The sequence below is a fragment of the Quercus suber genome, unplaced genomic scaffold (genome assembly GCF_002906115.3).
Source record: "Quercus suber isolate HL8 unplaced genomic scaffold, Cork oak 2.0 scaffold_158, whole genome shotgun sequence".
NCBI lineage: Eukaryota > Viridiplantae > Streptophyta > Magnoliopsida > Fagales > Fagaceae > Quercus > Quercus suber.
In genome coordinates, this window is record NW_027069619.1 from 1,260,868 (window position 1) to 1,274,102 (window position 13,235).

The window sequence follows — 13,235 nt, forward strand, 5'->3', positions numbered from 1 at the left end:
TTGATCTAATAGTCTATCTAACTAACTGTCATGCATACGGCTTCTAAGTAATCAATAATTAAGCACATGAAACAATCCATTAATAAGCACGTGACTCTAACCTTCAATTACAAAGATATACACAACTTTACTAATAAACTGCCTTTTATAATAAGCTGCTGGTGTCTAGTACTAAGTGTTGATGTTGCACTATTGTTGTTACTGGTGCTTGCTTATTGATGCAAAACTTTACTTACTCACACTTTCTGGTAATGCATACATGATTCACTAGCTGATTCATATGCATTAAGTCAAGCTGCTACTCATACGTGTCTAACATGGAGAAGAGGCAGCACCTAGGCTTGCTTGGATAGCACCAAGCAAGGGGAAAAAAATAACAATAAAATGACACTTTATTCATCAAAATAATCTCACTTTCTTGTGGGACATACTTGGCTTATATAGACTATTATATTCTAATTCATCGTAAAGTGGCACAGTTCATGGAACGCATTACATAACAAATAACAATAAAATTAAAAATAGGTATCATTCATATAGAGATATTAGAAATGGCACCATTAAGCATACATATTAAAGAAAGTCAAATTAACTCCAGAAATGTACACCATACCATACTTAAACGCCCAATTCATCAAACCTTCAAAAACTTATCTAGAAAAAAAAATGTTCATCAATCCTTTATTTACATATTTACTCACCATTTTTCATCCAATAGTAGGATTAACTGGATTACCATCTTTACGAGTATGAACTATTGGATATAACACTGCATGCTCTACATGACGTCCATCCTGTTTTGCCTACATTATGAACATTATATTTATTTAGTGATGAATATTGGTTCCATATAAACTAGAGAGAAATCAAAATCTTTTAAATATTAATGATTGTAGTTATTACCTTTTTTGTAGCGTGCATAGCATAGCTACAGGAACTAGCATTATGTAAGTCTTCCTGTTTAGCACGATGCTCTTTATTCTTGTTTGACTCTATCTAAATTCAACAAAATTACAGGTTTAAGCTGCCAACATCATCATCACTCATTAAACCAATTTAAAATACAAAATATGCATCAGATTTTCCTATAACTACTCTTTTTCTTGTTTTTCTAATACTATCGCTCTTTTCTTTGTAGGTAGCAACAGGACTAGACCCTCTTACCCCCATTTAAATGCAGAACAAAGAGAAAGAAACTAGTTGATGTTTTAAACTGCCATAGTGAAGGGGCACCAACATCATCAAAATCACTAATCATGCCAAGAAGAAGAGAAAGGATGTCCTAATTGAAATAAATATTAATTTCCACATCAAAATAACTATGATATTGCACCTAACTAACTACTCCAGAAACATTCTTATTCCATGGAATGGTAGACAGCACAACCAATTAACAACCAATGCCATCAACATTATAATCCTCCATTTAGTCATAGATTGCCATATTGTTTCTAACCAACTTGTAATAATAAAAAAGTGCTAAAAAATTAAATAAAAGTGTCAAGATAGATTAATACCACTGCTTTGTCAGAATACCAATGCTCAACAAGTACATCATAATCTTCTGGTATGCATCCCTTCTGTCAGTTGCTCTTTACTCGTGCTTTGTTTCTTGGTCCCGGTATATAGTGCTTCGTTTTCAGCCTACACTTATGATCCCTCCAAGCCTTCCCAATTTTTTGTAAGGTCAATTTCTTTAGAGCCATTAATGCAATAGGATTGTTAGGCATGGAGTATTTTTGCTACAATCAAAGAGTTGAGGTTGCAAATTGCAAATGTTTTCTAGCTAAAATACTTATGTAAAACTTAGTACAAAATGTCATAATTACAAGTATTATAGCTTCTTTAATACCTGAACAATATCCAAACAATCTTCTTTAAATTTGTCTAGCATTTCATCCCAAGAAAGATATCTAAGTGAGAACATATGGGATTTTTGCGTAATCATGCCCAACCACCCACTAAAAGTCCTCCCCTCCTTCTCAATTGGCTGACCCATACTATTTAGTGTCAACATAATTTCTAGGTCATCGGAAAGATCCCAAATATCTAAGTACTTGCTTGGCCCACAAGTGCCACGTGCAATTAGTGGCACATCTGTAATGTGAAGGAAACAATATCAAGAAAAAAGGGAAACAATAGAGCATGCAATAATAATAATAATAATTAATAAATAAAACTTGTACAGCACCATGGTGCCCAAATCCATTTGGGCCTTAAGTTCTAACACAACAGCACGGCCTATGGCCCCAATCTCTTTATACTCAAAACCCCAATCTAAACCCACACGAACTGCAAGCCCAAGTTTCATCACTTCATCCTTGCTCGGTGAACCATTATCGAACAATAAAGGAAGAATAATGTCCAAACGCATCATCATTAGCATACCCATAGTGCCCAGAGAAGCACCGCTGCCGAGCATGCCTGCTGGTGTAGGAACTAAGTTCCAAGGCCACTTTCACCACATTCCACTCCCACCTAACCATCCACTTGCGGCTGATGATATTGGACCTTCAATTGCACTAATTGTGATAGTAATCATGATCCCTCAACTAATTTAGAGCTTTAAATATGAGAAGTTAGAAGAGGAGAGGGTTGGAAAAAGGAGAGAAAACACATGGGAAGGGAGAGATAGCTTCATTGAGTCTCTGTGTCGAGAACAACCTAAAGTAGGAAATCCAAAACCCACTTTACAAGTAAGTTGTGAGCCCAAGGGAGGTTTGGCCCAATAGCCTCATTGTTGGCGTGCACAATTGGCGCTGTCTGTGGGAATCTCCTACAACGATGTGGTTCTACTGAGGCTCAATCTCGGGAGGATGTCTGATAGACATTCGGAGAGCAATGCCGCAAGTGGTTCTATGGGGTTTTCTCGAGGATCTTCTTAGCAAGAGAGGAGGCAAAAGAAATGTGAAGATAGGGACCGCGAACAAGAGGAGGAGTGTTTCGGTGTCGATGAGGGGTCATACCAAACACAACAGACAATATCGGGTGCCTCGGGCATAGACAATTTGATGAGAGAGATGAGGAGCTTGAACGGCTACGCAAGTTGTGAGAGATCTAGAGTTGGAAGCAAGGAGTAGACAGCAGAGAAGGGACTGAGACAACCGAGATAGGAGATCTGGTATAAGGGGAGATCACCATGGGATGGGGTCCAATAAATCCGGTTCCTATTGATGTCAGGAATGTTCCCGTTCATAGGAATCCCACCATCGCCAGGATCATTCACATTCGCAGGGATCCCGCCATCACCAGGACCGTTCACATTCATGGGAGTATGCAGACCAAGGTTCTGATTCCCCTGAAGAATGGCGACCCCATAATGCTGCCATGGATGCAATGAGCCGTGCCTTACACAGAGCTGAACGGTTGCCATTCTCAGATGACATTGAACATGCCCCAAGGCCGAGCAGATTTACACGCCCACCATTCAATATCTATGATAGAAAAATGGACCCGGTTGAACACGTCAGCCATTATATCCACATGATGTCTCTGCATTCTCACAATGATGTGCTGATGTGTAAGGTGTTTCCCTCGAGCCTCGGCCTGACTGCTCTGAGATGGTTTAATGGGTTGCGGAAGGGTTCCATCCACACTTTCACTGAGTTAATCCAAGAGTTCGGTGTCCGATTTGTAACTTGTAGCTGGGAGCCACAACCAGTAGATGATTTACTGTTGATAAAGATAAGGATTGGGGAGACCCTTCATAGTTACGCCAGTCAGTGTTGGGAGCTTTATAATGAAATAGGTGGGGGCAATGAGAAAATTGCAGCGAGCACCTTCAGGATAGGGTTGCCTGAGGATTCTGAACTATGGGAGTCGCTGACAAAGAAGCCTCCCGAGGACATGAGGCAGCTCATGAGGCATATTGAGGACTATAAATGCCTGGGGGATGATAGGTTGCATAGTAAGTGTAAGGCCCCGTTGATAAATCGTCCTCAGCAGAACGGCTTTCAGCCAAGGCCTCGAAAGGATTTAAAGATATAGGAGCCACAGTGGCAGGCGGGGGAGGTGAACGTAACATTTAAGGAACCAGTGTATAGGATTATAGACCGAATCAAGAACGAGCCATACTTCAGGTGGCCAAACAAGATGGGGAGTGATCCCTCTCGGAGAAACCAGAATCTGTACTGCACCTATCACAAGGATAAAAGGCATACCACTGAGCAGTGCCGGGTATTGAAAGACCATCTAGGGCAATTAGTAAAAGCAGGACATTTGAGGAAGTTCGTAGTGAACCTCGATGACCGGGGCACCGGGCAAGGTGCTCAGCAGAGAGGGAACCCTCCCCCACCACCGTTGGAAGTGATTGAAGTGATCCATACTGCCCTAAGGGGTACGGCTGTGACCAAAAGGGAGGTATTAACTATTGTGCCCGTAGAAGATCCCCCAGACAAAAGACCCCCGGAGAAGAAAGCAAAGCATAATGAAGATGACTTAAAAGGAACAATTCAACCGCACGACGATGTGTTGGTAGTCACAGCCTGGGTAAGCAGCTTCTTGGTAAAAAAGGTGATGATAAACCAGAGGAGCGAGGCTGACGTGATGTATTCAGACCTATTCAAAGGGCTCGGGTTGAAGAATCAGGACTTAACAGAGTATGATACATCGCTGGTCTCATTTGATGGAAGGGTGGTGATTCTCGAGGGACAAATTTCCCTTCCCGTAAGCATAGGAGTTAAGGAGGTGATGGTAACCTTTATAGTAGTCAGTTCGTTCTCCCTTTACACGGTGATCCTAGGAAGGCCGTGGATTCACACAATGGGGGCCGTTCCGTCCACCTTGCACGTGAAGGTAAAATTTCCTACTAAACAGGGTGTTACCGTAGTACGAGGAAGCCAGCAAGTGACTAGGCAATGCCTAGTTACCGCAATTAGTTGGAAGGGCAAGTAGGCTGAACAGAAGGAAGCCGCTAAGGAGGCATCATTATAGCAATTACAAGAGCCCCGAGAAGGAATGGGGGCTGGTTGTGCTGAGAAACTGATGAAGGTTAAAATATTGCCGAACATTGACAAGTATTTTCAAAAAGGAACGAGCATGGAGAACTAGGATAGGGTAGAAATGTTGTTGTTCCTTATGCAGAACATGGATGTGTTTGCTTGGAGTCCGTATGAGGTGCCTGGGGTGGACCTCGAGTTCATTGTCCATAAGCTTGACGTGGACCCATCATTCTCCCCTAAGAAGCAGAGGCCGAGGAAAGCGGCCAAGGAGCATGTTGTGGCCGTGAAGTCGGAAGTTCAAAGGTGGTAGTGAAGAAGAATGGCAAGTGGAGAGTTTGTGTGGATTTCATGAATTTGAATCGAGCATGCCCAAAGGACCCATTCCCTATGCCAAAGATCGGCCAGTTGGTAGACATTGCATACGAACACTCGAAAATGAGCTTCTTGGACACTTTTCAGGGATATCATTAGATTGCCCTGGCACCTGAGGACCGAGAAAAGTCATCATTCATTTCTCCAGATGCCAACTATCATTATAATGTGATGCCATTTGGATTAAAAAATGCCGATGCCACGTACCAACGGATGATGACGAGGATGTTCCGGGATAAAATAGGACGTACGGTTGAAGTTTACATCGATGACATGGTAGTTGAAAATAGACAGGAAGTACGGCATGTGGAAGACCTTCAGGGAGTGTTCAAGGTGCTTCAGCAACACAAGTTGCGCCTGAATGTTGAGAAGTTCGTTTTTGGTGTGGGGGTTGGTAAATTCCTGAGGTATTTGATTACTAATCGAGGAATAGAGGTTAACCTCGACCAGTTCGAAGCCATGAATCATCTCAAGCCGCCGAGCAATCCGAAAAAGGTGCAAGTGCTGACCAGGATGTTAGCTGCCCTTAACCGGTTCATCTCCAAATTCGCTTATCACGCCGACCATTCTATCAACTTCTGAAGAAGTGGAAAGGATTTCAGTGGAATGTGGAATGCGACAGAGCTTTTCGAGATTTAAAGGACTATTTGATGCGAGCGCCCATGTTGGTAGCACCAAAGTCCGGAGAAGATTTATTCATATATCTCTTAGTATTTGATCACGCCGTGAGCACCGTACTGCTAAGGGACCAAGGAATACAGCAACCAGTGTATTACATTAGCAAAACCTTGGTAGATGCCGAGACAAGGTACCTACCTTTAGAGAAGCTGGTGTTAGCCCTAGTGCACGCTATGAGGAAGCTGCCACATTATTTTCAGGCTCATACTGTATTTGTCCTAATCGAATATCCTTTATAGTCGCTATTAAAGAGATCAGACTTCACGGGCCGAATAGTGAAATGGGGGACCCAGCTAGGTTCTTTTGACATATGGTACAAACCACGAAGCTCGGTGAAGGGCCAGGTCCTTGCTGATGTCGTTGCAGTGTTTTCTCCAAAAAAACGACAGGAAGACAGTCTGTCATGTAGAGAATCGCCCATAGAGAGTTTTTGTGGATGGTGCTTTGAGTGCCACGGGGGCTAGAGCCGGAATTGTCGTAATTAGTCCTGAGGGAATACGGTTGGAGCATTTTTTTAGATTGGGGTTTAAAGCCTCTAATAATGAAGCTAAATATGAGGCCTTTCTTGCTGGATTAAGGACCGTTTTAGGCATGGGCACCTAGGAGGTAGAAATTTACTCAGATTCTCGGCTAGTTGTTAATTAAGTCTAGGGCAGCTTTGAGGCCCAGGATTCCCAGATGAAAGAATATTTGCAAGCAGTAAAGCAAATCATGAACAAGTTCGACACAGCAAAGGTAGCCTAAGTTGACTGGGCGCAGAATAGACACGCCGACTCCCTAACTACGTTGGCATCGTCAATGACTGAGGAGGTGCCTCGGCTAATCAAAGTGGAGCTTATAAGGGAGCCGAGTATTAGTGTGGCAGATAATGCTAGTACAACCGGGGTCGACATTGCTGTGGTTTTAGTAATCGAGCCATGTTGGATGGACCTGATCATTGACTTCTTGGCCGAAGATCGAGTACCGAGTAGGAAAAAAGAGGCTAACAAGATTTGTCGAGTGGCCGCTTGATATTGGTTGTCAGTAGAGCGCAAGTTATACCGGAGGTCTTTTGGGGGACTGTACCTTTCATGCTTGGACCCCGAGAAAGTGAATGAGCTTCTGGCTGAGTTACATGACAGAGTGTGTGGCAGTCATGTAGAGGGGTGCTCATTAGCACACCAAGCGATGACTCAAGGATTTTGGTGGCCGCGGATGCAAAAGGATGCCAAAACACTAGACTTAATGCGTAAGTTGGGAACAGTTGATCAAAACTCACTCACACCTAACTCTAGAATCTGTGAAGCTCTTGAACCATAAAAACAAGTATAACCTGAAACGCAACAATAGACTATGATCATTGTATGCAGAAAAACTTGTAATACATATGGAGCAAGCACAATGCGATCAAGCATAATAGAAACAAGTAATAAACCAAGACTTGACCAAAAACGAACAATCACTATAAAAAGTGATCACAATGCTCATTCACACATGGAATGAACATCCGGACATGCAAGCCAATAAGCTCAATTACAAAGAATCATTTGCTTGTCCAACACTCAACCAATGCAACAACACTAGGAAATTGTATTATGGATATAAAATCCAACAAATGGCACAAGAGTGATGTACTTAAAGAAAAATGCATGACATTTAATAGCAAGTACTAAAGTTACAAAGCATGGGTACATAAACCTTAAAAGCTTACAAAAGCAACAGGTACAAACCCTTAACACATACAAAATAAAACATCATAAATATATTAAATATATATATACCAGTTAACCACAAGTTTTCCCAAAAGTATTATAACCATATCCACACAGGAGTTAAAAACAAAACTAGCAAGCAAATATCTATAGACAAGACAGGTATATATGTGTGAGTGTATATCAACTATATCATCTCTTTTTAAGCACATAACTCCCCCTTTCAGTATGCACACTCCTTCTGATTCTTGTGCTGCTCTCCCCCTTACTATGTGCTGCTCTTCCTCTTTTTGGCACGAATAGCTAAAGGTTATCTTCTAACTTTTGCTGCATAGCATCCAGTTGTGTCTCAATGGTTGTGAGATGCATTTGAGTTTGGTTATTGATGGAGTGGAGAAGCCGTTCCAAATCGGAGATCCGATGAAGCACATTTTCAATCAGGTAGCTTTGCTTGGCCGTTTGAAATCTAGGGGGAATAGATGGAGTGCCAGTTGATTGCACAGGTGTAACTGAACCATGAGCAAGTAGAGTTTCATATGTGGATGGCTCACTCTTAGGTGTTCTAGAGGAGTGACTTTTGCTTGCTTGAAGAGTCATCATAGATATTGGTCAAGAACGCGGTATAATCTGTCCATCTGTTGGTGAATGGACACCTTCACAAAGCAAGATCTTCATGATGAGACTGCAAAAAGGAAGGCATGTTTGGGCTGCTGATCGAGCTGCTGCTTTCCCAATGGTCTAAAATATGTGAGCATAGATGTCAATTGGTACACCAGAAATGAGATCACAGAGAAATTATGCTCTTCCAAGATTGATAAAAGCAGTGTTAGGCAATGGGTAGAGATTAAAAAACATGATCAATTTTAGAGTCATCAATTATGGCGAAAACTGTGCAGTGCCTATAGAGGAGCCCTTGCTTCTAACTTCATGATCAGGCCTAAGAACTTGAAGAATGTCTTGTACCTGAGGTAGTCTGTCATCATATGGAGTGAGGTTCACATTTGCTGCTCTGGTAATGTGAAGAACCTTAGCAATGTAGTTTGGATTGATGGAGAATTCTATTCCTCTTACCTAGCACTTCAACTCTACTCTGGTGTATTTGGCATTAGAGTAGAATTCCTTAACCAATTCATTAACCGAGTCTACGAAATTTCCGAACAGATCAGCCCAATCCCTTGATTCAAAAATCCTAGGAATAAATGTTGTTCCCAAGGAGTCAGATCGTACTATACGTTCCACAATTGTAGGAGTATCTATAAATATTTGTGAGTAGGTCTGTGAATCAATAGGAGTCCTGAATCTTTCACTATTTGAGACTTGAGACGACTGAGTCGAGCGACAAGTTCGCTAAGCAACAGGGGATGGAGCATCAATTACAATGTCTTTTCCTTTAGTGGAATGGCGTGACATCTTCAGAGAAGAAGACACACAGCAGAGAACCAAGACCAAAAAACCATAACATGGAACACAATATGATTAGATTCAGGTTAGTTGAAGGATTGGGTAAGCAGCAAAGTTCAAAGATAGATATTACCCAAACACAAACCATTAATCAAGACAGTACCAAGTAAATGAGCAACACTTATGCAATGAAAATCTAAGAAATTAAATGGTGACCAAAAATGATGATTGTTCAAAGACAACTCAGTAGAAATTGATCAAAGAGCATCACACAGTCATAAATAACTATCATTGTGACATAATACCATAAGCATGATATGTTCAAAAACAATACAGTCAAGAAAATCATCTCAGAGCACAAACTCTAACCAGAGACAGTAAAGCATGATACCAAACATATTTAGTATCTCAAAAGAAATTAACCAAACCCAACATAAAACACATGTTCAAACAATGCAAACCACACATATCAAAATCAAAATCACAACTCACAGATTCAAGAAGATAAAACCATAAACATGAACAATCAAGTGAAAGTAAGAGAACCCATACCTTTTTCTTGGAGAATGAGGTTGAAATGATGAAGAAAAATGGATTTTCAGAAACAAACACGGTGAGTTTGTCAAAGGTTTAAGAGAGAGAGGCAATGAACAGTCATAAAAGTTCAAGGGAAAACTAAAATGATTTTAAAAACTGCCCAATATGCACAAAACACGCGGTTTTTTTTTTTTTTTTTTTTTAAAAAAAAAAAAAAAAAAAAAAAAAAAAAAAAAAAAAAAAAAAAAGCGACTGGATCAAGTCGCCAGCTAGTCGCCAGGTTAAGCCGCAAAACACTTTGAAAACAAGATTCTTGTAAATCTTTATAAGTGTTTTTCGCGACTGGAAGGTCTACTCGCGAGACAGTCTCTAGGTAAGCCACAAAAATCTTTGTGTACCCCTCACGACTGGACCTTCCACCCACAAACAAGTCACCACATTGAGCCGCGAGAATCATAAAAACTCAAATTTTGAAAAATATTCTAAGTATTTTTTGCGACTAGGGCATTTACCTACCAGTGAGTCGCCAATGAGTCGTGAAAACCTTCTGAGTAAAGTTCGTGACTGGGGTATGCAGCTGGACCAACCCGCGACTGAGTTGCCAGAATAGGGCAACACTATTTTTGAAATTTTGACAACTTTTGTAAAAGTAAAATACTTTCCAAAGACAACTAAAACACTAAAAAATCTTTTTGGTGTTTGATTAACAAAGATTGAGCATGTGAAAACACATTTAATCAAGTACAATCACGCAAATGAATATGACATTCATTGAACATAGACATGTGTGATGTGTGTGGATATCAAAAATGAGATAGCCCTTAGTCTAATGTGAAACTTCAATGATCAATTCAATCAAGGCATACACAACTAGCACTAAATAATGTAACCCATCTCAATTATAGAAATATGCATATTTGACCTCCCACATAAACTTGAATACAATATCTTTGAAACTTTTTATTTGGCTCCATGTTCAACATATCATTTGATCTTTTTGACTAAACACATCTCATTTTGAGATTGATGCTTGAAATTTTTAATATTTCACTTTGATGAATTAGCCTTTGGCTTTTTGGGCATCATACAATTTTATTTTTTATCGCTTTCCCTTTTTCCTAGTCAAAAACTAGTATGTGCGACAGGCTTTTGCAGCTTAATATCTCTTTTCATTTGAAGATTTACATTTGGTGAGCTCTTTAATTAAAAGCAATAAAATAAAAAGTGGGAAGATATATAGGAACAAGTCTATGCATGTCTCAAGATCAACAAAATCATTCACTAATCATTCATGAAGTTTGAAGATCTATTTACAACAATCACATAGATTTCAAGATTTCTTCCACAATGATATGAGTGCATAAGAAACAAGGTATGCTCATAGATGTACAAAGCCATTAGTACAAAGGTACAAGTCAAAACATGTTTTGAGACAAAACTCAACAAAGTCGATCAAACTTTTTGGATTTTCTACTTTTTATGTGTTTTTGGATTTTTGACATAAAAGTAAGAAAAGATTGATAAAAAAAAAAAACAACATTGTAAAAACATTTAAAAAGAAACAAGTAAACAGCCAGACATTTTTCAACACAAACAAGCAAAAACACACAACCAAGCATATTCATAAAGTATAGGAAGAATTAATGCATGGACATATTGTAATGCTTATGCATGAGTACTCCTCTTCACCCACACGTCACGTGCGTTTGGGGTGATATCCCTATAGGATTGGGTACGAGAGTTAGGACTTTCAAACCTTCTAGTGAAGCTCTCCAAGCAAGTGGTGAATGCACCAATCATCTTCATCATGTCCATCACACCAGGATCACCATTTCGACCTCTTGATGGCTCAACAACCCATATCCTCTTGTCATTTCTTGGTCCTCTTAACCTTTGATCATTAGCATTCTTCAATGCTCTAAGCTTATGACAATTCGGTTTGGTATGTCCTTGCAATCCGCAATGGTGACGGAAATGATTCATTCTAGGACCTCTTTGTGATCTTGGAAGAGATCTTCCTCAGCTTCAAGTCTGATCACTAATTGGTTACGGGGCCTATTCAACACTCATTGGCCAACCACATTCATCTTTTCATCCTCTCCTTTCTTAGGTATAGAATGAACCACTACGGGTTCTTTGGCTTGCATAAATTTCACTTCCTTGGTGATTTTAACAGTTGAACTACCTCCTTTGGTATATCCCAACCCGAATTTATCTGAAGAATGCTTCTGAAATGAAATGACATCATCTAGTTTCTTAGTGGAGATCCTCTCTTCCTTGGCATTTGCTTGAACTACCTCAAGCTCAAGAAACTTTATCTTCAAATAGGCTTCAGTCAGCTCTCCATTCAACATCTCTATCTCACACTTTGCCTCCTTATGTCGCACCAGCAGACTTCTATAGTCCTCCTCTGCTTTCTTCATCTTCTTCACAACTGCCTTGGCCACCCTTGTGTACTCTCCCGACTTCTCAAGGAGTGAGTTGTAGTTCTCTTGGAGACTAGTTGTGCTTTCATCTTCTTCAACATCTGATTCTTCAACAACTCCCATTGATTCTTCATCACTATGCTCCCCAAGCTCTTGTACAAGCAAATTCAAGTCATCCAAAGACTCAACATGAGCAATAGTCATAAAGACAAAGTAATTCCCTTCTCTATCACAACTTTCCTCAAAATCAGAATTAGATGAATCCAAGTCACTGAGAATTATAGCATATGCCTTGCCTTTTGATTTCAAATAATTAGGACATTCCTTTTTGAAGTGTTCATGCCTGTTGCACTCAAAGCAAGTGATTTCTTGTGTAGATTGGGATTCCTTTCAATCTTTCTTTCTGAATTTCTTTTTCTCCCTTCCTGAACTTTGGAATTTTCCTTTATCACTAAATTTACCATTGTTCTTGAATTCAAGAATTTTCAAAAAACATTTCACAAGATATGCAACATCCTTATCAACAATATCTTCATCCGATGAATCATGGACTTCGACCCTTTCCTCAACCATCTTAAGAGCAAGAGATTTACTCTTCCTTCGGGTGGGCAATGACAGTTCATAGGTCTAAAGTGAGCTTATCAGTTCTTGGACTTTAATATCATCAAGGTCCTTGCTCTCTTCAATTGCTGTCACCTTAGCACGGAAGCTTTCCAGCAACAAACTAAGGATTTTCCTCACAACTTTAGAGTCCTCTGTTTTCTCCCCTAAGTTGAACTTGTCGATTACTATTTCGTTCAACTTGCTATAGAAAGAGTCAAAAGACTCATGCTCACTCATTTTCAGCTCCTCGAAACGAGTGGTCAGCATTTGTAGCTTGGTATCCTTTACTTTCTTTGTTCCCTCATACGTGGTCTCCAATATCTACCATGCCTCCTTGGCAATGGAAATGTGAGATATCCTATGGAATTCTTCTAGAGACACACCACAAAAAATAGCGCTAAGTGCCTTGCTATTTGCATTAGACGCCGTGAGGGTTGCCTTATCCCATGTGGATCTGGCAGCCTCCAACCTAGTCCATCCAATATCCACCACATCCCAAACGGTTTCATCCATAGAACATAAAAATGTCCTCATCCTCACTTTCCAAAAGGCATAGTTGCTACCATCAAAATATGGTGGAGCATTTA

General features: G+C 40.2%; 2 protein-coding genes across 2 annotated transcripts; both read left to right on the plus strand.

Moving 5' to 3' along the window:
• The first annotated feature begins 3,447 nt into the window (after positions 1 to 3,447).
• On the plus strand, positions 3,448 to 3,987 carry LOC111986469 (uncharacterized). Its single transcript, XM_024018103.1, has one exon. It carries the CDS (start codon positions 3,448 to 3,450, stop codon positions 3,985 to 3,987), a length of 540 nt encoding a protein of 179 aa, XP_023873871.1.
• Positions 3,988 to 4,092: 105 nt separating this feature from the next.
• Positions 4,093 to 5,250, plus strand: LOC111986470 (uncharacterized). The gene is made up of 2 exons (XM_024018104.1): positions 4,093 to 4,692; positions 5,083 to 5,250. The coding sequence occupies exons 1-2, from the start codon at positions 4,093 to 4,095 to the stop codon at positions 5,248 to 5,250; spliced, it is 768 nt and encodes a 255-aa protein (XP_023873872.1).
• The last annotated feature ends 7,985 nt before the right edge of the window (positions 5,251 to 13,235 follow it).